The 25,936-nt window shown below is 33.6% G+C and overlaps 2 protein-coding genes across 5 annotated transcripts; both read right to left on the bottom strand.

The window, feature by feature from the left end:
• Window positions 1–129: 129 nt before the first annotated feature.
• LOC145316134 (uncharacterized) lies at window positions 130–5,125 on the bottom strand. The gene is made up of 5 exons (XM_080156454.1): window positions 5,008–5,125; window positions 4,360–4,467; window positions 3,495–3,659; window positions 2,643–2,731; window positions 130–1,378 (listed from the first exon to the last, which is right to left on the bottom strand). The coding sequence occupies exons 2-5, from the start codon at window positions 4,377–4,379 to the stop codon at window positions 1,335–1,337; spliced, it is 318 nt and encodes a 105-aa protein (XP_080012580.1). The 5' UTR covers window positions 4,380–4,467; window positions 5,008–5,125; the 3' UTR covers window positions 130–1,334.
• A 64-nt stretch (window positions 5,126–5,189) lies between these two features.
• LOC145316131 (uncharacterized) lies at window positions 5,190–19,830 on the bottom strand. Of its 4 annotated transcripts, none has more exons than XM_080156449.1 (19): window positions 18,598–19,830; window positions 16,822–16,884; window positions 16,146–16,224; window positions 15,639–15,694; window positions 14,668–14,705; window positions 14,282–14,340; window positions 13,082–13,165; window positions 12,601–12,698; window positions 11,918–11,978; window positions 11,530–11,568; window positions 11,126–11,176; window positions 10,264–10,341; window positions 9,758–9,915; window positions 7,955–8,846; window positions 7,436–7,536; window positions 7,120–7,177; window positions 6,638–6,698; window positions 6,131–6,165; window positions 5,190–5,360 (listed from the first exon to the last, which is right to left on the bottom strand). In XM_080156449.1, the coding sequence occupies exons 1-19, from the start codon at window positions 18,681–18,683 to the stop codon at window positions 5,205–5,207; spliced, it is 2,253 nt and encodes a 750-aa protein (XP_080012575.1). In that variant the 5' UTR covers window positions 18,684–19,830; the 3' UTR covers window positions 5,190–5,204. The 4 variants fall into 4 exon arrangements, with proteins under 4 accessions (XP_080012575.1, XP_080012576.1, XP_080012577.1 ...); XM_080156450.1 differs by having other exon boundaries at window positions 11,126–11,173; XM_080156451.1 differs by having other exon boundaries at window positions 11,918–11,975.
• Between the last annotated feature and the right edge of the window lie 6,106 nt (window positions 19,831–25,936).

The following is a 25,936-nucleotide window of genomic DNA, read 5'->3' as shown; positions in this document are numbered from 1 at the left end:
ATGTATAAAAGAATAAAAGATGAATAAAAATAAAACCATGTATGTTCATTATACTTTAACCGTCCATTATCCAAGCAGACTAATGAAATAATTGTAGATTAGCTTCGTTAATAAAAAGTTAAACAGATATATTGCAAAAAAACTATATTCAGATTTTACAACAAAAATATATAACAAAAACTGTTTTTTCGACACAAAAAATATGACGATTTTCGACTACAAATACTATAACAAAAATTGGATTTATGACACAAAAATATGACGATTTTCGACTACAAATACTATAACAAAAATTGGATTTATGACACAAAAATATGACGATTTTCGACTACAAATACTATAACAAAAATTGGATTTATGACACAAAAATATGACGATTTTCGACATATACTATAACAGAAAAATATATGTTATATCATGTGAGAAATTAAAAAAAGGATTGTTCAAACAAGTTTAAAAAAAAAAATAACAAAAATTGTTTTTTTTGACACAAAAATATGATGATTTTTCGACTACAAATACTAAACAAACAATGATGACAACATCCATAAGTAGCGAAGCACAAAAAATATTTATAATAATTTAAAGATTAGTTGTCAAAACATGTATATCGGACCATAAACACCAAAGTTATGGAGAAAAATGTGAAAATACAAAAATAGCCTAAAACCTGCTTAAAGGCAGTGTGACCGTCATAGTTGTTTTCTTGAAACGACAAGAAATTTAATTCTGATACTATAACTGAAAAAATTTTGGAAATCGGACCATAAACACCAGAGATATGGAGAAAAATGTGAAAAATACAAAAATAGCCTAAAACCTGCTAAAAAGGGGTCCTATCGCCATTGATGTTTTATTGTTAATTGTGCTCCTTTATAATGGGAATGTTGTCAAAAATTTCAGCCTTTTATATTTTATAGGAGCCGATAAAATCACGTTTCCCCCAAACTAAGACATACGGACATTTCAAATTATAGAGTAGCTTCGCTACTAAAATGGGTTTTTGACACAAAAATATGATGAGTTTTCGACTACAAATATTTTAACAAAAATGTTTCATGTTAGAAACTTTAAAAAAGGATTATTCCAGACAAGTTTTTAAAAATATACAAAGCACTTAATTTAGTGGCGACTGTTTTATTGAAAAATCTATAATTCAGTTTTTACGGCTCATTTTAAAGAAATTCGAATTTAGAGAAGGTACGTAATTTATACAAATAAAGTTAACAAGGGTTAAATAAGGTACACTAAATTTTTCAGTATGTACAAGAAACGTTAGTCAAAGGTACATAATTACTTACATTATAACTAAAAAGCCTGGTTTGTTTCAAAAGTCACAAAAGTCCCTTTACTTCTTTGCTGGAAATCTTTCTGCTTGCTGAAACAAAACCATATTATATAATAATATTATTGCTTCGCCTCTAAACTCTAGGGAAGGAAATAGAAAGTAAAGAATAATTTGTGCAAACAACCCAAGACACATAAAAAGCCTTCTTTTATACTACTTTATATTAGACTACACGCTACTCCCCTAAAAGCGACTATGTTTTAAATATATATTAAGATCAGCTGTTTACCAAAACAATCCAAAATCCGAAAAGTTTCTTAGCACTAGTGATGGCAATCCGTCGAATTTTTGGGCCGGATTCGGATTCCGGATTCTTAAAAGAATCCGTCAAAAAAAGTGGCGAATTCCTTGCGGATTCCGGATTCTTATTTTCAACGGATTCCGGATTCTAGCAATATTTTAAAACGTTTTTTTTAAATTAAAAAATTTAGGTGCTACTTATGTCCTAAAAATTATTTTTTTTGTTTTTTTTTCTGTAATTCACTTCCGAGAATTAAACCAGATTTTAAAAGATATTATATATAATGATGATAATCTTTGCCTTCAAACAGGGGAAGTTGAAAGAAAAAACTCAAGACGCTAATTTTAGCCTACAAATTCAGAATCCGGAATCCGCTTTTAAGAAACGGATTCCGGATCCGGATTTGGATTCCAAAATTGGCCTAAAAATTGGGCGGATTCCGGATCTCGGATCCGGATTGCCAACCCTACTTAGCACATTTTTTTTTGTAGAATTGTCTTGGGAAGGTGGTGGTACCCTCCCCAAAAATAGATATCATCCTGCCCAGGACCTATAAGAAGTGCACTGTTAAGGAGAACCGATCGGTTCAGCGGTTAGCGTGATCCTTCCGTACAAACAGACAGACAGAGATCTGGTTACTTTCATAAAAGGATTACTTTTAACCAGAGAGGGACAATGGACTTATAATTACTTTAGTATAGAAAGCCCCGTTATCTTATTTGTTAGCTAAAAGCTATGGATACTTCTATAAAATTTGATTGATTAGTTACTAACTAGTAGTGTCCAAACTTTTCAACCTATAATTTCAACTTACAGAAGAAGTAATTTTGTTTATCATAATTTGGGAAGTATATAAGGAGGGTATTTTTCTCTCGTAATTCCGTAAAGTTGTATGCAAGCTTCATTATGCGTTTAATTATACTATGCACTTGGTCAATATTACGAACAGTTTGACCTAATAAGCGCATTTGACTGGAAGCTTGCACTCAACTTTACGGAATTACGCAAAAATTACCCTCTTTTCGTGCCCAATCATATCCATAAAAAATTTACCTATGTATGTCTTAGCAGAATTCAAGTTGTTGTCGTTCTTGTTCAGAAATGTAGGAGATCTTTCTTTCTCTGACCAGCCTCTTCCTTCTCTAACAATAACATTCATTAAAGGGGACTATACACGAATGGAAGCAAGTGATGTTTTATTGGTGAATATAATAGATTTCTGTTAAATAAAGTTATATCAATGATAAAAAAAAGTTCTACCACGGTTTTATTAAAAAAAAACTTTGAAATGTAAGGCGATTTTTGACGAAATGTCACCAAACGTTCCATAAAAAGCAGAAGTAGTAAATATTTTCAATTTTTCTTATATTCGTTTATCTCTCTGATTTCTTCGGCCCATAAAGACAGAGATAGAGAGGCTTGCTATCAATCCGAAACCGATTTTAAAATAAAAAGCAAATAACAAGAGTCCTGAAAAACGCAGGAACTCTAGAAAATAATTTGTTTGATTGATTGATTAGCCATAGTTTCTTAGGGTTTGGACCTAAGTAGTCATGGAGTAGGCTGAGACACTTTTGTATGGCCACTAGGGCTATCAAGCTCCACGTTCAAGCACATTATGACTTGACCCGCTATCTCATGAGAGCTACTCATTATTACCTCACCCTCGCCGAGTATGGCAGATGTCCCAAATTAAGTCACCGTAATGAATGACGCTCACCGCGGAGGAGCTAGGGAATGTATTCAACTGAGAAATTCGAGTTGCCACATGGGGACTAGAACTCGAACTCTCATCACCGTAACTCAGTGCGTTACCACTGAGCTACGACGCCCCTAGAAAATAATTTGTCGCTGGTTATGGTCATTCATGTTTGTTGATTAACAACAAGTTTAAATTCTAATTACCTGCTCTCTAATCCTCTCCTCTTTCTCCAGATTATTCTGGGTCCGAAGGGCAGCTTCCTCCTCAGCCTGTGCCCGTCTGGCCATCTCCTGTTCTTCACAAAGCATGCGTTCTCTCTGGGCGCGTGACACCATCTGTTTTTGCCTCTTTGAGTTACTGTCAACTTTCTGAGTAAAAATAATTCAATTAGTGATTTGTTCAATTTAAACAGTTTTTAAATGAGGGCAAAGAATCGCTATTCTAGAAAGACGGCTAAAGCTGTACATTAAAGTAAAAGGATAGAGGGAGCATGAGCTGTAGGCATCTCTGCCTAAAAGGCGGGGACACTGTCCCGATTTTGTTTTGGATCTTTGAAATAAGATAATAACGTCGAAGATATGAAAGTCCATTACCAACGCATCAGACTAACCCAAATTAATTGTAAAATCTCCTATATAATAAAACAACATGGATTACAAGATCCATAAAAGCGAAGCAAAATTTATAAAAATTATAAGTAAATTGGTTGCAAAACTGCACAAATACAGGATACTGTTTATGTTTAAGGACAAACTTACATTTTTAGGACTTGATTAGAGAGATGCGTCGCTTTAACGTTGTAATTTGTTGTAATGCGAATCGGTATTCCAAAAATCAGATGAATTGGATTAACAAAAAGTTAAAAATAATCATGTTTAATTGGACGTACGGACTTTCTGGTAACGAATATGGAATTGCTACGCTTTCTTAATCGTTACAGGAACCAGCATGCAAAGTTTAAAATCTATAGGATAGTACTTTCATGTCTAAAATAACGAAAAGAGCTTAGCATTACGGACGGACAAATCTTAATTATATAAAAGCTTCGCTTTAAAAAATATACATGACCTGCCAACCATCTCCATCATGAGTCAGAATTTCTGAAGGGGCCGTAACCTTTTCCCTGGTCCTTGGAGGACGGTAAGAAGGATCAGCAATCTTGCTCCATGATAATGGCTGAACAACAAAAGATTATCCATATTTATAAACAAGACTTTCAAGGCATTTGTTAGTAATTTCCTTTCAGCTTGACATTTAGGGTTGGGAGGGGGGGAGGCGATAATGCAACCATTTCATAACCATTTTTTCGATTCCTAGTACCAGCCACTGAGAGCGACCAATAGTATGATGTGTGAGAAGGGCTTGTGAAGTTTCAATGGGAAGTAGTCAAAATACGGTCAAACGGTTGAGCCGCCAGCCGTTACTTTTCCGACTTTTTGTTCGATTTAAGGAAAACAGACCTACCAAGGATTACTCATGCCAAGTTTTGTAACGAAATTCGGATTCTATGTGCCATTTGTTTACTTATTACGAGATTATTGCATTAACCCCCAGCCCCCTTTAATTATATTAAAGCAAAACTAGTTTAAATTTTGAGGAAAGGTCCATAAATAGTTCACATTCTCTCTCTCTCTCTCTCTCTGAATAAACCAAAAAAGTAAGAAAATAGATATATTACCGAGGACAACATTATATAATTCTAATATTATTGTTTACCTTTGAAGTTCCCTTGGATGCCTCGTTCGGCCCTTCTTCCTAAAACATAACAAAATTCATAAAATCCTAGATGACTTAACATCATTAGCGTTCAGAAAATGGGTGTAAACATCCTCCCTAAAAATTTTAATTTGAAAGGTTTGCCCCCTCCCGATATTTGTAGCCCCTTAAAACCCTGTACACGCCACAGCTGAAGATTATATATTTAACAATCCTATTTTAATTAAATAGTAGTAAGGGTAAGTTTGTAAGATTATTTTCTTAACACTCGCCTGACATTGTAGTTTAATAGCAAGTCTACGAGATTCCAGCTCCTCTCTCTGCCTCATCTTAATCTCTTCCATGATTCGCAACTATAAAATATTCAAAATAAATCTTTATTTAATTAATATCCAGGGGTGTATATTCTGCACAAGATTTATTTTTTTTCCCCCTGCTACAAAAATTTTTATAAAACGGAGTGAAGCTGCTAACGTAACGCAGTGTTACTACGCTTTCTAAGTTGTGATTGACCTAACCTAAATGTAGAAAAGCATATCTCATAAAAAAAATTGGTTAAAAAAAGATTCAATTGATAAAAATGGACAATTAAAGCTATTTTTTTTAACATTACAGCCATAATGTTAAGATTACGAAACCTTGTTAAATCATTAAAGTAAAAGAATAGAAGGGGCATGAGCTATAACTCTGTACACAGGCCGGGGACCCTGAATTCAGCCAATAGCGTCGGAAATATTAACGTCCCTACAAAATATCAGGAAACAAATTGCTAGCAGGCGGAAAGAATTTCCAGCACTTGAGTTAAGTAGTTGTTTTTATTATAATATACATCTTGTACATTTTTTGCTGAATCTGACGCAATACAAATAGAATACACCACACACATCCTATTACTATAAAGATAATAAAAGGGAGGAGTAGGTTGCGCTAAAAATCCGTAAATGTTGTGAGTTTTAAATTAAAAACAGTAGTTGAACGAAAAAAATTTAAGTTAAAAACAAAATTTTGTATACTTTTCAATAAGAAATACCTACACATATTTAGTGAAAATTATCGTTCTACAACTATTCTTAAGTCTTAAAACTCACACGGATTATTAGCGTAACCTACTCATTTTCTTAACCTGCTCCTTTACGGTCTCCTCACTAAACGTCATTTCTAAGAATAGATAAACTTGTCATAAAAGCCGTGTTATTTACTTTAAATAAAGAAGTATATTACTTTCTAGTATGGCTTCGAAACCGACAACCAGTGGATAAAAACCGGTTAGGTTTTGAGCCATATTGAAAAAACATATACAACATCGAATTACAAAGAATTTTCCATAATTGTTAAAATAAGTCATAAAAACAATACCAGATTTGTTAGTCTGGTCCTTCGACCGCTCGGGGCTAAAATAGTAGCATTGAACTTAAAATTTCTAATTCTAATATCCACAGAGAGTAATTAATAACTAGTTTAGTATGGCTTTCAATCCGATTATTTTTTTTCTGGAGTAGAACTGAATCGATCGTGGCCGTGTTGAATCGTGTCGTAATATTGACATTTTCCTTGAAAAAATCAAATAAAAATCTTAAGAATTTTTCTATTCCCATCACCCTACTTTAAATATATTTAAAATAAATTTAACCTTCTTCAACAAGATCGTTGCCTTGATTAAGGGCGGTGGCATTACCCTGATATTCCTTCGCCTAAAATAATAAACAAAAATATTTTGAATTAACGATTAAGTTCATGTGCAAAAAAGGCATCAAATCTTTGTTTGGGCTTAAATACATTGGTTTTTTAATGGGATTAATTGCATCAATATTTGTTAAATATCTGTCATAAAGGAAAATTCTGTATTTAGAAAAATTATGTTTTTTAGGGACGCTTTTAGGGATTGGAATATAGCTTTATACGTACAGTACAACTGTCAAACAGAAAAATATTTCGTCGTATTATATAATATATAGTAGTTTTTTTGTCTGAAACTTAATATTGGGTTGTCTACTTTGAAGGTAAGGTTCACACAGGTTTTGCGATGGATTTAATCTATTTTTCTGTCCCCCCCCCCCTCTGCCTCTAGATTCTATGGGCCTAGCCTTTAGTTTTTATTAAAGGAACACAAACCTGCATTAATATCTCGTCTTCTTTTTGTGAAATATTACAGAATTCATCATTTGTTGCACTAAATCATTAATTTCTAAAGTTAATATTTCAAATAAATTGCAATAAAAGTGACGTTAAGAACAAGAGAGACACTAAACACAATCACCCCCCCCCCCCCCCACCGTGTAATTTTTTCTAGTCAGTCGACTAAAGAAAAATACCTAAAGTCAATCTTTTATTCAATTCCCTATTGAATGGAAAAGAATTGTATATTTGTGGCGGTAACATTCCCCTTTTCAATGGAGTATAAATCTTCAAATATTTGTTTAAGAGTTACCTTTCCGTTTTGTCGTTAGCATTTTCATCCAAACTTTGGTTCATCTGTTGGACCTTGTTGTCTACCGTATTTCTTACTGAATCTTCATACGCTTGTGCAGCCTGTTAAAACGATCAGAAAAAAAGTATATTATCAAAATTCAAAAGTAAAACCATAACTTCGTTTCGTGATTTTTTTTGTGTATGTGGATTAGAGAACAAGTCGCTTTTTGCTGATTTATCAAATATTTTCCCATATCTTTGGTGTTTTTAGCCAAAAAGGGATTTTTTTGTGTCTGTGGATTATAGGACAAGTCGCTTTTTACTGATTTATCAAATATTTTCCCAGTTCTTTGGTGTTTTGGTCCGATTTTCTGAATAATATTATCAACATAAATACATTTTATTTTTTCATACCTACCCCCCCCCCCCTCCCGCCAAAATAACACATGTTTTTAATCCACCCCCTTTACGCAAGGGATCCCATGCAGAATATAAACCCCTGGAGGTGTAAATAATTTCAACTTTTTCCGAGCCCTGCCTGTTGCTGTTCAAGGGCCTTACTCCTGGCTAAATGTAACTGTGCCTCCTCTATAGCCATCTGCTGCTGCTGCTCCATGTGAGCTTTCATCTGCTGCTGCTGCTCCATGTGAACTTTCAACGCATTTTGTTGTGCGGCCATGAAGTGGAGCATATGTACTTGCTGGGCCATAGCATGACTAATTTGTTGATAGTGCTGAGCAAGCATGTCTCCACCAAATCCAGGCACGCCTGGAGCATAATTAGGGCCAGATGGAACGGCCTGGTGGGGTTCTGCAAATGACCCAACACCGGGCATTAACCCTGGAACGTTCATACCACCCAGTTGAAAACCGGGATATTGGACAAATCCTGGATTTGCTCCAATAGCCGGCGGGTTTACAGCAGGATTAATGCCGGGCACAGGCATAGTGCCTGGTATCTGCAACATGCCAGGATGAAAACCTGGAACCGGGACATTTTCCATTGGTGATTGTGGTGGAGGCATTGAGTATTTTGGATTTACTAAATTTTTATTGTTGGCCATCGGCATGGGCACGTGAAGACCTTGATGCTCAGCGGGTTCATTACGAATTGGATGGTTCTGGGGGGGTATTCCTACAGGTGACTCAGTCGGAGCTCCTTGCAAGCGCGCAGATTTCGGAGAGAATACCCTGTACGATTCCAAATGTTGGCGTGGTTCAAAATCACTGGCGGAAACGTTCAATTCATTATGAGTCGCAGGACCTTCATCATTGGAATTACAGTGAACAGCACCATCTGTTGTTCTTATCGGAGGATTATTAGCTACAGGAGCAGTGTCATTTTCACCACTCTTTGACTTTTCAGGGGAATTGTACGTGAAGGCACACTTTATGTCTTGGTACATCTTTTCTTTCCAATTGTCTTCGCATCTTAAAAAAACTAAGCATTAGTTTGGTGTAATCTCAAGGACTATGCACGAGAGCAAGAGATTTTGAGTATCTTCCATCAATGAATCTAAGTATTTTCTATCAGAATATACTAGTTCACTGTTGATCAATGCTTTATTAAGGAAAATCGTTATGTTTCAACAACACCTCATCTGGAAGAAATGAGAAAAAATTCCATCATTTTTAGTTAAAATTATATCAAACATTTTGTTGAGTTCTATGTGTCTTTAATTATCGATCGTCAAATGCTAAAAAAGACATATAAAGGCCGTTGAAGGTAGTCTGTATAAATGTGTGTGTCACAAATATCTCGGACGGTTGAATTTTAATTAGAAATATGCATTAATAAGGAAGGGGCGTCGTAGCTCAGTGGTAACGCACTGAGTTACGGTGATGAGAGTTCAAGTTCTAGTCCCCATGTGGCAACTCGAATTTCTCAGTTCAATACATTCACGCAACTTCCCCTGGTTGTGTAAGAAGGGGATTATTGAGTAAGTTTGGATACTTAATAGTCACGTACATAATATCAGTACTACCCTTATCCCAAGCTCCTCTGCGGAGAGCGTCATTCATTACGGTGACTTAATTTGGGACACCTGCCATACTCGGCGAGGGTGAGGTAATAATGAGTAGCTCTCATGAGATAGCGGGTCAAGTCATAATGTGCTTGAACGTGGAGCTTGATAGCCCTAGTGGCTATACAAAAGTGTCTCAACCTACTCCATGACTACTTAGGTCCAAACCCTAAGAAACTATGGCTAATCAATCAATCAATCAAGGAACTGCGCCAAAAAGAAAATAAATTAACCCCCTTGTCTTAAAGCAGCATGTTATAGATTTCAATTTTAAGTAACACTAAGAAAATGGAAGATGTTGCTAATTTTAAAAACTACCTGTCATCTTCGGTATTATCATTATCTTGGTTCTTTTTGTCATTTTCATTGACATCTTGATGGATTAATTTAAGAGTGGGTAGATCCTCGTGAAGATTTATCTTATTTAAATCTAACTGCATTGGAGGGCCTAAAAGAGGACTATTGGGCTCCTCGTCCTAAAAACAAAGTTCTATAAAATAAATATAGGAAGTCTAGATCTCCAAAAACTTATCTAGACCAATGGGAGCACAGAGTAGGTAAAATCTGAACACATTGCTTAGAATATGTAAATATTTTAAACGAAAAGTGATTTTAAAGAAATCTAATTATAAAACAAGATAGCTAATTTACAAATTGTTGAATTTCTTTTGATATTTACCTAACTTCAAACAAAGCATTACATTATTTAAAAATGTGTAAAAAATAACATCTTTTTCATCTATATTTCTAAAATATCCCCTCCACAAACTAGCCAAAATCTAACAGACAACCAACAACTTTATAATAAAAATAAAGACCCTTACCTGGAAGTGAACAGTTTTTACTGGTTGTTTGGGTCGGCTCACCAACTCCACTTCTTTTTCATCCATGTCGCAGTGAACCTTAAAAAACTTAATTTCAAGTTGTTAAAAGGGCAATGAACTTTATTGACCAGTTAGTTAAAAGACATGCTTTGTTCTTAGAAAACTAGCGGCTGTGCTTCTAGCACCTAGGAGCTATATATTTGAAGATGTAAGGAACGTAGAAAAATAGCCTAAAAAACCTAACTTAGATGTAAATAAATTAGGGTTGGCAATCCGTATCCGGAATCCGCCCAATTTTTAGCCAATTTGGAATCCGAATCCGGAATCCGTTTTTTAATACCGGATTTCGGATTCTTATTTGGTAGGCTAAAATTAGCGTCATGAGTTTTTTCTTTCAACTCCTTCTCTTTGAAGGCAAAGATTTTCATCATTATACATCTTTTAAAATCTGGTTCGATTCTCGGAAATGAATTATAGAGAACACCAAGAACATTGATTTTTAGGACATATGTAGCACTTAATTTTTTATTTTTTTAAAATCCTTTTAAAATATTGCTAGAATCCGGAATCCGCCACTTTTTTCGACGGATTCTTTAAGAATCCGGAATCCGGCCCAAAAATTCGACGGATTGCCATCACTAAAATAAATAGCCTAAAACCACCCAGGGACCTATCAGAAAATGGAGAACTCAAACGGTAAAGCAATTGTCGAAATTTAAGCTACAGACAAAAAAAAACATACACTTTAATCCGCATTTTATATCAATGCCTCAAATTGCAAACGAACCAAAAATATAATGTAACCACCCCTTCTAAAATTTCTTTCTTTGCAAGAAAATGCACAATTAAAAAAAATATGTACCTTACTCGTATAAATGTTATTGTTCAGTTCTTGGTCAGGATTTAAACTACTTTAAGATTACCATTTAATTAATAATAGTTAATACGATTGCATTAAATAGATATGGATAGTAAGAGACTTACTTGGTGCATACATTATATATATTTTTCTTTAAGCATAATTTTTATACGAAAATTAGGAAGCTTTTCAACATTTAGGGTCGTTGATTCCGTCCTTTCACTCCATTAAGACAAGGCGTGTTAGAATCGTTCATTGGTTTCAAACTTTTCATGATGATTCTAATGACAATAGTGTATAATCAATACCACTTTAAGTACTAAGTTAAATGATAAGTCACTATTATCTCTTTAATAAAGTCTTAAATAAGAAAAGTATGTCATTGTATGAACATGGTAAACTTTCCTCGGTCTTATCTTTGGTTTGGCACCACCAAATTCGCAAGCCTGAAATATTTTTATGGTTTAATAACTATTTTTTTAATTTAAAAACATCTTAAATAACTGATTTAGTATGGCTAATAATTGCAATTAAAACCAATGGCGTCTTTTAGAACTTAATGTCTTTATAAAAATCTACACGTTCATTAACTCGGAATCTCGTAATTGAGTTAATAAGGACACCAAAGCACCCAAGACAGCTAGAAAGAAAATTCAAATAATTCAAATTGTTAAATGTCATATAACTAATATTCTCCTGTAATTGTATTAAACTTAAGTGTTCCTGAGAACAAAATAGACCTTAACCTACGAGATCTCTACTATCAACCCCCCCCCCCCCCCCACAAAATAGTACCTGATCTTGAGTATCGTGATGACAGCTGCACACACCACCATCTTGAGTAAGAACGTTCCTACTGACAACAATAAAAATTGGTTAAAATGGATTTAAACTCTTTTTTTCACTTAAACTTTAGGATACTTTAACTAATGTATAGACCGAAAATAACCAATATTTAAAATAAACATGACGTATGTGTAAGATCCCTAAAACGTCGTCTAAAAATATTTTAAAAAGCTAAGCTTTTGCCAGATTTGGGGGGCGGTGGTTTGCATAATATCATCATCCATCCCTCATAAAGAGACAAATTTCGAGAATAAACCTCCCCCAATACAAGATAAAAGTTATTTATTGCATCTTATTATAGACAGCTTTCCGCGGATATTAAAATAAAAAAGATTAAAACCAGTTTGAATGGGAAAATTGTCTGAAAAACGATGATGTACAACATGATTTTCAGTATAGCTGAGAACCGGTTCTAATCCAGCGGAAATTTTTAGGTTTCGAAGCCATACTGGAAAAAAATAACCAATTAAACAAGAAATGACTTCCTAAGTAAACATTGTCAAATGCTATTGCAAAGTCAAAAATGCATAATATAATACAATTTGTAAGGTAGAAAAAGGCTATAAAAATGAAATTTTTTTGGACAGACATTTACATCCTAGTTATAAAGTAGCTGCGCGTCTAATACTTACTTTTTTATCTTCTTCTGTACTCTTCCGTGTAGTTGAAGTGCTCGACGTTTCATGATCTCGGCTTCCCGTTCCTTTGATACTAGGGGAGTAGACTGTACCTGTAGTAATAAATAATCCATTAGTATCTAATCTTATGACAATTATCTAAACGAATTTCAAAGTTTCCAGGACAAACATAGGAGTCCCAAACGTCGAAGTGAATAAACGTATGAGTCCCAAACGTCGGAGTGGATAAACGTAGGAGTCCCAAACGTCGGAGTGGATAAACGTATGAGTCCCAAACGTCGGAGTGGATAAACGTACGAGTCCCAAACGTCGGAGTGGATAAACGTACGAGTCCCAATCGTCGGAGTGGATAAACGTAGGAGTCCCAAACATCGGAGTGGATAAACGTATGAGTCCCAAACGTCGGAGTGGATAAACGCAGGATATTAATCGAATTCAAAGCGATACTGGGAAGTGAATTATTACATACACATACCTGCTGCTGACTGTATTGAATTTCCACGTGTTGGGCACGTCTAGCCAGGATTTCATGTTCTCCACGCTCGGCATTTAGCATTTTCTGTAACAGTTGAAATCATTTTTATATTAGTAGAAATATTAGTCAACATTTTCGTCCCTTTAAAACAGTAAGAAGCATTTAATTTTTATCCGCCCTTCCCAAGGGGGTCGGGGGTTTAATGCAACCATCTCCTGATAAATACGCAAATGGCACTTAAAATCCGAATTTTGTAACGAAACCTGTCATGAGTAATCCTTGATAGGTCTATTTTCCCAAAATCGAACAAAAAGTTGAAAAAGTAACGGCTACTCAGTTTTTTGGCTATTTTTAGGGCAAATCTGTCATAAATTACGTAGGAATCAACTTTTAGAAACATATTTATGCTTTAAATCATGTGACTTGATACCACAAACCATTTTGTAGATTTCTAGTACCAGAAAAGAGTATTTTGTGGAGAAAGGTTTCGTGAGGAATTTGTCCTGAAAATAGCCAAAAATGGCTAAACGGCTGAGCCGCAAGCCGTTACTTTTCCAACTTTTAGTTAAATTTTGGAAAATAGACCTATCAAGGATAACTCATGCCAAGTCTCATGCCATTTGCGCATTGATTACAAGATGGTTGCATACCCCCCCCCCCCCTTTATATCATGGCCAATATGTTTTATGTAGTACCCTATTTAACTTATAAGAAGACTGAAGAAAGCCATGTATAGTATAACTGATATCATTATAAAACTAGTTTCAAGTAATTGTATAAGAAACAAGAATTAGTCTTAACTCAATCATTTACCGTCTCCACCAAATTACAAAGCAAAAATTAAACTTTAAAAAACTTGAAGAGGAATTTGGATTCATTAAAAATATGAGTATGACAACAACCTCAAGTAGAAAACACAAAATGATCTGATCATGGATGGACTAAACAAAGTGAAAAGTAGAGCAGATGTTAAGTGGACTTGAAAAAAAGGAGGAATGAAAAAATCACGAAACCTTTATATATCAATATATAAATGAATTTTGTAGCATGATCGACAGATTGACGAAATAAGTAAGTTTTATAATAGATGCTCTTTTATAAGAGGTATCTTCACACAAAAAATAGCCAGTCCGTCTCTAGCGTTATGGACTTACGGACAAAATGATTCATGGAGTAGCTTCGATAAAACAAAATATTTACCTTTTCGATAAGCCGCGAGCAACTCTTGGCATGTTGGACGAAGAACTCAACAGAATACTAATAAAGTTTCAATGCTTTGGTTTTTTAAAAGTTACACTTAAAAAATATTTAAAATCAAATTATCAAATATAAAATTAAGGTTTTTAGTCTTTATCAAGAGGCGAGAAAATTTATAAGAAATTGTCTTTTTAGTCGCTAACAGACAGAAAACTGTGTACATATGTTGCTGTTTGTCATTCATGCTAAGACTGCAACAAAATACATAAGATTGAAAAGTTTTTTATTGCATCATATTATAGACATCTATCTGCGGATATTAAATTCGAAAAAAAGCCGTTTTGTTAGCCCCGAGGGGAAAATATATAAAAACATTGTCATTCATTCCTGTTCATTGCAACCGTTACATTTGATATTGCCGCCAACCCTGAAATTTGTTTAAACTGAATCATTCTTATTATTTCTAGTCCTAATAAAGCAAAAGTAACAAGTTTTTAGGTATCTTTCTTAGACGAACGGATAGACAAATGACACGATGCGGACGCCGTAGTATCTTTGATTGATTATGCTCGGTTAGACAAATTTTAAAAATAAAAGAACAATTCTTCTTGCCCTACTGTAGCAAAAGTTAATTTTTTTATATGAAAAAGGGAGAGGTAGGTTTCTGGTAAAATCCGTAAAGGCGTGTGTTTTAAGGCTTAAAAATAGTAGTAGAACGATAATATTCACAAAATATGTGTATTTCGTATTGAAAAGAACTTTAGACAATTTTTAAAAAAAGTTAACATAAATTTTTATCCTTCTACTACTGTTTTTAACTTGTAACACATAACCTTTACGGATTTTACCAGAAACCTACCTCTCCCTTACTAAGACAGACATATGGACAATGGACATGCAAATGAAAGAATGCGGACGCCGTTATGTCCTAGATTGATTGATTGATTAGATTAGATTCAATTACAAAATTTTAAAACATTTTCAAAAAAAGGCAAAAAAGTTTGAAATTCGTCACATTGACATCAACAAAACGTTTGATATTTTAATCTGGTCAACTCCGCGTCATAACAGACGTTAATAAACGTTATCTACTGCATAACATTGGTAGTCAGAGTAGTGAATATATCTTTGAGCATAAACAGGCGAAAATAATTACATTTCATTTGTTAGCACAAAAAAACTTTGGGGGCTTTTAATGTATCAAAATTGATTGGTACAAACATGCAAAGTTATTCTAATTTTCATAAGGAAAAATTTTATTTTATCCTTTTGAGGCGACAAGAAACAATAAATCCCGAGTTCTCTTTCATTTTTATATTACATTTTTATCTTAAAAATTAGGTAACTTGAATATGCTTACCTTTTGCCATCGGAAGGTCCAGGCATAGGAACTCTTACCCTGGCGGCTTCATTATCCTTAATATTTTTTGCTATCAAATATAAAAAAACCTAATAAATACTCGGGCGACGGTTAATAACAGACTTTAAATGTATTTTTTCTGTCTGTTTTATTAGCCATTAAAACATAAAAACACGTATACTATGTCCCATAGCACTAACATCCCAACCATTACCCTTTAAATGGTTTGACCTTTGTCGGGAAGTCCTAACTGCCAGTGCCAGTGTGCATGGTATTGAGTTGCGCATTTTTTCGGGCATTTCCCCTACTACTATTCTGACACAGCAACAATCAATACAACTTTTAACGTCCTTAATCAAGACATAGTTTAGACGAAGATTCGAACCCATCACCTTCCCAACGACGAGCAGATAAGTTGTATGTTACCCTACTAAAGGCCGGGTTGGAACACTTCAATTCAAGGCTTTGCGTCAAGCCAATTAATAACGAAAGAAAAAATAATCTCACCTCTCCAATAGATAGATTTATTTGCTCCTTGTTCAGAATACTTCCGTGAAGTTCTCTTATTGCCTGGTAACCAATCTTCCTAACAATTAAAAACTTTTGTGTCAAGACATCCTGATCAGGAAGGGAGGGGACAATGGGCTGCTAATTACACTAGTCCAAAGATTGTAATAATGTTCTCTTTTTCGTTGCCATAACAACTTTGGGAATTTATTGAATTTTAATTGATTGGATCATTAAGATGCGTGTCCAAACATTTCAACCACTTATTGTAATCTACAGAAGGGGTAATTTTGATTATCATCATTTAGGTTGTACATCAATTTATAAGCCATTTTTTTATCTGCATTCTTTTAGTGTTTTCTTTAAAAAAGAATCAGAATTGGCTAGGTTTAGGGTGACGGAACCAGGAAAATTAAATCTGTTAGTTAAGTCTAACACCGTTTTCTTCCTTGCCCCCCGCTCCCCCTTTTGAATGTCCTTACAAAGTATTTCATTTGGCTTGATATAAAGCTTAATTTGAGTGTAAGCTTTCGATGATCTCTAGTCCCGTTTCGTTTAACGTTTCATTCATTATATTAACAGAAGCACCATAAATGTCTTGACCTCATTGCTAGAGGTGCTTAGAATCCCTTGCATAGTTTCCTTCAAAATGAAAAAAAACATTATAAAATCTAACCTAGTATTAAATTGAATTTCACATATATTGAGTCTCAATTCAGTAAAAAAAATTCTGATGTTCCTTAAAAGAAATGACATTGAAAAGTTGGAGCATAGAAAGAAAACGAAGTTGCGGGTTTCGTCGTATTTTCACAGTAGTTTTTGGTGAGTTATTTTAGGTTAGGTTAGGTTAGGTTAAGTAAATGTTAATGATAACCCCGCAGAGTTGGAGCCTAGGGCGGGTTCATATCGGAATTAGACAAAGAGGGGAAATGCAACAGATAAAATTAACCTTTAAAACATTTCTGACCGAAAAAGAATTTTAAAAAATTGAGTTTTAGAACACGACCACTAAAAAATATATTTGATTACTTATAAATATGCAAAGACGACATTCAAAAATTTTTGAATCAGAACTATGACTTCATGGTGCTCCCTGGAAAGGCCTTGAGAAGCTGAATTAGGAACTTTTGTCCGTTTCAAAATACCTCGTTCCTAGCCTTAGAATTCACTCAAAAAACACATTTTTTAAAGGTTTATTGAGAATTGTCCAATTTGTAGAGTTTTTTTTTAAGATTATCTCAGGCTAGGAACAAGATTTTTTGAAACGGTCAAAAGTTCCTGATTCTACTCCTCAATGCCTTTCCTGGGAGCACCATGAAGCCATAGTTCTGATTCAATAAATATTTGACTCCCATTAACAAATAGCTATACAATTGAATGTCTGGTCGCCAGCGGTTTTAAGACTTAAGATAAAGGGGGGGGGGGGGGGGGGCGAAAGTGACACTTTTTGAAACCAAAACTAAAAGTCAAAGGAACTCAACTAAAAAAAGAGTTACAGGTCTGACATTTTGCATGGCAGTTGCTTTACAGGGGTACAATATGGAACTGTGAAGAAACGGCGGCGCAACCGCCGAAAACCGCCGAAAAAAGGCAAAAAAAATTCGGCGGGAAACGGCGGTTTTCGGCGGTTGCGCCGCCATTTCTTCACAGTTCCATATTGTACCCCTATAAAGCAACTGCCATGCAAAATCTCAGACCTGTAACTCTTTTTTTAGTTGAGTTCCTTTGTTGACTTTTAGTTTTGGTTTCAAAAAGTGTCACTTTCGCCCCCACCCCCTTTTAAATAATCCAGAGGTGTATTATACTCATACAAATCATTTGCAGATCCCCGCTTTGGCCTCAGAAAAAAAATGTCCAAAATCGACCCACCCTATTGGAGCCCCTAGAAATAGAAGAACCCCACTGTGAAAATACGACGAAAACCGATACTTAGTTTTCTTTCCATGATCCGAAAGGTTTTTATTGTTGATCAATCAACGATGAAAACATAAGTTGTGCCAAAAAATCGAATTCACCTTAGATAATGAGATATATCACGGCCTATTTGATTATTTATAGCATTGTAATACAAACAGCCTTCCGCAGATATAAAAATGATTTTACAATTTTTATATTCGTTGAAAACTGCATAGATATAATATGAGGGTATGCATAATTTTTAGTATGGCTGAGAACCGGTATTAATCCACCAGACATTAATCGGTTTGGAAGCAATACCGGAAATAAAATTCTTGACCGTCAAATGCCATTTTTTTCCCTTTTTATTATAGATAAACTTGTCATGTTTAATAGCTTTAGAAACAAACGATTTGTGTATTTGATGGCTTTCTAGGATGTTTCTAATTATACTGAGCACTTTAACAAAAAATCACTGCGTAGATTCCAAATTAATGTTAAACCAACAACAAGGAATTAAAGAATAATATCGTTCCGTTAATAAAAATCATGTTACCTAATATCCTGTAAAAATCTTTGAAAATGTTGCTCAACTTGAAGCTTTGTCGTATCAGGCGGGAGATATTTCAATAAAACCTTCATTTTAAACTTCCATTTGACAATCTTTCTTTAAATCTGAAGAATAAAAAAACATTAGTAGTAGACGAAAGACGAGTTTTGGCGTAAAATTGGTTTGTGTTAGGTAATCGATATTTAGAAATGGCATATTTTTAACGCCTTAAAAAATACAGCAAAACTAAATTTTCCTACGTGTAGTTAAAATACGAAAATAAACCAAGCATTAAAACGCCAATAAAACAAATAAGACTACGTTGTTGCTAAATAACATATGAACACAAACAAAATTGTACGCAAATGGATTTTTGTCCTTTCCCTAACCTAAAAGCCTTCAATAATTTTGGGTTAGGTAACAAAAAAATAAAAATACTTAAAAAAAAATACAAAAGTTAACATTTTACAAAGAAAAAATAAGAATAATAAGCGTAGTACTTCCCCTTGAGCCTAACAGCACTTGGGTTTAGACTAATCATACAAAAAAATAAAGAAAAAACTTAAAATAAATGTGTACTAAGAAATTAAGAAATTTCTATAAATACAAGATGAAAAAAAATAAGCGTAGTATTTCCCCTTGAGCCTTATAGCATATGGGCTAAGACTTACAATAACAAATTATGTACAAAAAAAACATTTTATATTTAGGAATAACATTTAGGTACTATGACAACGGAAAAAAAGAATTGTGAAGCGCTAAAATATTTTATCACCTCCATTTAACGACTGAAATCTTTTTCGAAAAGGGTGCCGGCAGCATTGATGTGTATTTTCTGTATAGGCGTATTATTTTCAGACTTTGGGCATGGCAGTTGCTCATATGGAATACAATTAACAATAGAACTGTGAAGAAATGGCGGCGAATTAGCCGAAATCTGATTTATTCCACCGTTGTGTCCCATTAAAGCAGTGTCCATGCGAAATTTTAGCGTTTAAATCTGCTTTAAAATCATATAAAAAATACGTTCACATAAAATAAGCTCAACAAATGGCGCCCTTAGTCATGTTTTTCTTAAGAAAATTCTGATCCAAAATCCATTTTCATTAGGATTGTTAATGTTTCATTTATCCAATTCCAAAAAAAAATCCTCGGATTGTCATCTCTGCTTAAAAATGATTAGATTAAGAAATATTTTAATGTGGTACAAAATAAGATTTAGAAATTCATACATGCAGTAGTTGGGTTCTTGGAACCCAACTGGAACCCAACTTTTTTTCTCCTTATGAAGGGCCACCCTAGTAAAAGGAGGGGCCATCCTCCTCACAAGGAGGGGCAAACCCCAAAAAGGAGGGGCCACCCCTCTAAAATGGAGGGGCCACCCCCCTAAAAAGGAGGGGCCATCCCTGAAAAGGAGGGGCCATCCCTGAAAAGGAGGGGCCACCCCCTAAAATGAGGGGCCAACCTCTAGAAAAGAGGAGCAACCTCTTTAATTTTAGTTCTTTAACCTATGATTCTTTATAAACAATCGAAATTATTTTCTCTTTAATGATGATACCACCCTAAAAAGGAGAGGCCAACCTCTTATTTTAGTTCTTTATCCTATGATTCTTTATGAAACAATCAAAATTATGTTCTTTTATTGTGTTACCTTCCTAAAAAGGAGGGGCAACCCCCTAAAAAAGAGGAGCAACATCTTTAATAAAGGTTCTTTTCACTATGATTCTTAATTACATGATCCAAATTATGTTCTATTTTGTGTTACCCTCATAAAGGAGGGGCCAACATCTAATAAAGAGGAGCAACCTCTTTAATTTTAGTTCTTTATACTATGAATGATTCTTTGTTTACTTTTCAGCTCCTTAGTACCGTTAGGTGGCCCCTCTCCTCCTTATGGTCATATATCCTCTTGAATTTAATTAATTATGAAGAGCAAAAAAAATTTCGCGCTTCGCGCACAAATCTAAGCTGTAAATCATATTTGGTGCCAACAGAACTTATTTCTAATTCTATAAACTAATATTTTGCAAACAAAACCAGCATAACATTTACAAAACTAGGGTTGACAATCCGGAATACCGACTAATTTTTGGACAACTTTTGAATGCAGAATCCAAATCCGCAATCCGTTATTTTAAAAGCGGTGTTAGGCTAAAATAAGCGTCTTTATTTTTTTTTTATCTAAATTTATATTTTAATTTTTAACAAAGTTAGGTTAGGTTGAGTAAGGGTTAGAAAATGTCCGTTGTAGGGTCTAGAAATAGGAGAAAAGCTACTGTTAAAATATATAAAACCGGCTAAAATTTAATCCCTTAATTTATTTTAAAAAGGCCCTTTATATTTATATTTTAAAATATTGCTAGAATCCACAATCTGGAATACGAAAATCCGGAATTAGAGGGATTGCAAACCCTAGATATAACATTCAAATTTTTAAACTTTTTGCAATGAAATTTTAAGGAAAACTATTGATAGTACTACAGATGGTAATTTATAACGTAACTCCTATGTGGGAAAAAAAATAAGGGCACTTCATACAAAATATAATAAAGTCATACATTTGAACAGGGTGTCGGAGCCGTATAATTTTGATGCGGCTCCGGCTCAGCGGAGCCGTATCTGGAAATCCGGCTCCAGCTCCGGCTCCTACCTTAAAATTAATATATCAATTTTTAAAAGCGAAGCTTTTCTATAATTAGGGTCGGTCCGTCCGTACGTACGTCCGTCCCTACGTCCGTAACGGTTAGCTTTTTCCGTTAATTTAGGCATGTTAGAATTGTCCTATCGATATCAAATTTTGCATGGTGATTCCTTTAGTAGTTAGGTACGATTTAGAAAGCGTAGCAACTCTATAATCATTACCAAAATGTCCGTACGTCCATTTTAAACATGTTGATTTTTTTACTTCTTTAACAACAAATTTTTATGTGATCAAATCATCGGATTGATCTGATTTTTGGTATATTGATTCCTGGGACAACAAAGTATTATGTAATAAGCGAAGCAACTCTAAAATCAAGTCCTAAAAATGTAAGTATGTCCATAAAAAATATCCTGTATCAAGCAGTTTTACAACAAATTTACTTTTAATTTTGCTTTGACTCTTATAAATTTATATTATGATAATTAAGTTCTAACACTATACAAGTGTTAATGTCTGTTTGTCCTACCGTTTCAGTGCTTCGCTTTTATGGATGTTGTCATCCTTGTTGTTCATTATTGAATTTGATAAAATAAAATAAATAATATAAAATATTTTGCTATTATTTGATTAAAGCTATATAAAAGTAGAAGGATGTGTGTCTATTTGTTAAGTAACAATAGTTTTTCAGTTTAATATATGGAAATAGACCGTTGCCAAATTATAATATTACTTTTAAAAATCATTTTAGCTTATCTGGAGCCGGAGCCGTTTTTAGAAAAATACGGCTCCGGATCCACCAAAAATGTTGCTGCTCCCGGCTCCGGCTCCGAAACACTGCATTTGAATACACGAAATCTAAAGTTTCTAATCAGAATATGAGTATTTTTTTTATCATATGATGTCCAGCGGATTCCCCCCCTCCCCCTACGCTTTTGATTTGAGAGACTTAATAAATACAATCTTTCTAGAAAGAACAGTTGTTCCTAAATTTGCACCTTGAGTAATATTTTTTCAATGTTTTTAAAAGCAAAGTTTTTCTATAATTATGTTAGGGTCAGTCCGTCCGTGACGATTAGCTCTTTTAGGCATGTTAAAATTTTCCTATAGATTTCAAACTTTGTATGATGATTCTTACAACAGTCAGGTATAATTTAGAAAGTCTAAAAATTTTTACCAGAAAGTCCATACGTCCATTTAAAATATTTTTTACCTTTTTAACAACATTTTTTGTATAATATAATTATCAAAATAGACATGTTTTAATTTTCATATCGATTTCAAACTTTGCATGATAATTCCTATAACAAGTTGGGCACAATTTTGAAAGCCATTGACAGAAATTAATAATCTATATCTTAATTTCTTTATTGATGTAGGACATTTTGTATGAGAAAAAAATATTTAGCGATTTTCAACAAATTCTGCCTTAAAAACCGGTTTTTCTAAAGTACCTATATTTGGAAGATTTTTGGATCATGACAAATTTTAAGAGTATGCAAAAATGCGTACATTTTAAAAAATCAAATTGCGCGGCTTGTGTTAATAGTAGAAAAATGTTATGCATATCGTTAGAATCGTCATAAACTCTAGTTTTTAGGTGTTTAAGAACTATTCCTGTGCTACGTATAGTTTAGGAGCTACGTGGTAAAATGTTCCAACTTACTTAAAATTTTCAACATTTCTCACATTTTCCAATGTAGCTTCTATACTACAAATAGCATGTATGTGTTACATATATTTCCAAAAACTAGAGTTTATGACAATTCTAACGATATGCGTAACATTTTTCTACTATTAACACAAGCCGCGCAATTTGATTTTTAAAAATGTACGCATTTTTGCATACTCTTAAAATTTGTCATGATCCAAAAATCTTCCAAATATAGGTACTTTAGAAAAACCGGTTTTTAAGGCAGAATTTGTTGAAAATCGCTAAATATTTTTTTTCTCATACAAAATGTCCCACATCAATGAAGAAATTACGATATAGATTATTAATTTATGTCAATGGCAAGTGGGTTAAATTAAGCAATACTTTTAACTCATTAAAAAAAACACCCTGTAGTTCCTATGCTTTCAAAATTGTGCCCAACTTGAGCAATACTTTTAACTCATTAAAAAAAACACCCTGTATATAATCGTTACCAGAAAGTCCGTACGTCCATTTAAAACATGCTGATTTTTATCATTTTGACAACTTTTTTGTATGATAAGATTAGGTATCCTATTCATATGATTATTGGAACAATGATTCTTAGGACAACAGGTTAAAGTAGTATAAGCCAGGCAACTATATAATCAAATCCTAAATATGAAAGTATGTTCTTTTACTGTATCCTATATTTGCACAATTTTGCAACAAATTTATTTACAATTTTGTTTAGACTGAAACTTAGAGTTCTTTAACTCCAGAAGACTTATTGTTTGTTTGTCCTTTCTTCTGATTTGAGAGCTTCGCTTTTATGAATTGTTGTCATCCTTGTTTTTATTGTGTTATTTTATAATTGTAATAACTCTTTTAGAGATAGCTATAATAGCATAAAATTTGAATAAGTGCAAATTCTTGATGCCATGATAAAAAACTAGGGGAGGTCGGGAGTTGTACACTTATAGGAAATGAAATTTAGTATCAAATTTTGCTCTGGATGGTTTGGCTTGTTTTTATTGTTATCAACCTAAACATTTTTGTAAACTCTCTTATATGATTGATCTACCTGTAAAACTTAAAAATTGAATTTTGGTACTTTCCTTCTAGGGGCTAGAGGGGCAAAAGACCCACCAAAGCACTAAAATTATAAGTTCCTGAGCTTATTTTTAACAATATCAAGCTGATTTTTTTAATGAAAACTTTTTTCAGATAACTGAACTAAGTAACCATTACATATTCCATTTTGGGACTTTCCTTCTAGGGGCTAGTGAGGCAAAAGACCCCCCCCCCCAAAAAAAAAAAAAAAAAAATATGAGATCTGAGCTTATTTTAAAATTATTAAGCTGATTTTTATAATGAAAACATGTTTCACATAAGGGAAAAGGGAATGTGATTATGACAAACAATTCTAAGTAAAACGTTCCCCTTAATCCCCTTCCCTTTTTTTGTCTCTCTTCTTACCCACTTCCCTTCATGTTACCCAAAAAACAAGTTTTACTCAAACTTTACTTTTAAACAAAATATTTAATTTTTGGCAATTTCAAATGGAAAATATTAGTTCTGAGCTTGATTTTAACAATATCAAGGTGATTTATTTAATGTAAACTATTTTACAAAATTGATCTAAGTAACTATTTCAGATTTCGATTTGGCACTTTCCTTTTAGGAGCCAGTGGGGAAACACCCCCCCCCCCAACAAAAAAAAAATAAATAAAATTATGAGTTCTGAGCTTATTTTTAAAGGTATCAAGCTGTTTTTTATAATGTAAACTTTTTTACATAACTAAACTAAATAGGGATAAGCGGGGCGATCTCGGGTGCGAAGCAAAGTCACTAATTTTCGACACACTTTCATTAAAAGACGTTTTTTTACATGTTCTAATCGACTGAAAGAAAAAATCATGAAATCAAGGTTGTTCGTTATTAAATTGCCTACAAATTAGTAAATAATGAAAATTTTGTGAGATGAATTTTTAGGGTACTTATAGGGTCTCAAAGTTGGACGATTTTTTTTTTCTTCTCGATTTTAAGGTCAGAGAAAGATTGGGTTGTACTAAAACTGGTAAGAGCTTGAGCTTAGACGTCTTTAGGGGACTTAGTAAGTATCCATTTCCATTGAAAACTTTAAAAATGCTTGTATAGTTTTTTCAGAAATTGATCTCTTTTGAAGCGGGGGGAAGTCAGTTTTTCAATTTTATACAAATTCTATGCAAAAAAGTGAAATTTCTCATACTTTGGAAAAATTCATATTTTTGTAGAAAAAATTGACCGATCTTTATAAAATTTTGTGCATGTTCTTTATTATATTTAGCAATTTAGCAACTTTAACCATTTGGGCATGCTGTAATTAAATTAATATGTCATAGCTTTTTAGAAGTTTGAAAATCGATCACCAATTTTTCCAAACTTCCCTTTTTTTCAACTGGAATTTTTCCGATAATTTTTATAATAAAATTAATTTTTTTTGCCAAAAAAGTCAAATTTCTAGTAGTTTGGAAAAATAAATTACATTTACATTACTTTAACCTTTTGGGCATGCTGTAATAAAATCAATGTCATAGGTTTTTTGAAGCTTGAAAATGGACCACAGACTTCACCTCGAGGCAGGGCAAAGTCGGTCTGTTTTTTTAGTCTAATTTTGACAAACTTCCCAAAGTCCTAGGATAATGTCCTTTGAGGATCTGTTAGACTTTATTGAGATCTTTCTAATGGTCCCATTTAAAAATAATAATTTCTTACCCCATTTAAAAAAAAAAACCGACTTCTCACCCCTCCTTACCCTAATCATTACAGATTTTGATTTGGCACTTTCCATCTAGGGGCCAGTGGGGTTTAACACACCCCTAAAACTAAAAATATGAGTTCTTATAACATTTTAAAGATATCAGGCTGCTTTTTATGCTAAATCTTTTTTACATAACTGAACTGAATCACCATTACAGATTTCGATTTGGACTTTCCTTCTAGGGGCCAGTAAGGTAACCCCCCCCCCCAAAAAAAAAACCCTAAAAATATTAGTTCTGAGCTAATTTTTACCAATAAAACACCTGGAG

The sequence above is a fragment of the Acartia tonsa genome, chromosome 4 (assembly GCF_053477335.1).
Source record: "Acartia tonsa isolate MP-2025a chromosome 4, ASM5347733v1, whole genome shotgun sequence".
Lineage (NCBI taxonomy): Eukaryota > Metazoa > Arthropoda > Copepoda > Calanoida > Acartiidae > Acartia > Acartia tonsa.
Note: the sequence above shows the minus strand (reverse complement) of the source record. Positions and strands in the feature narration are given on the sequence as shown.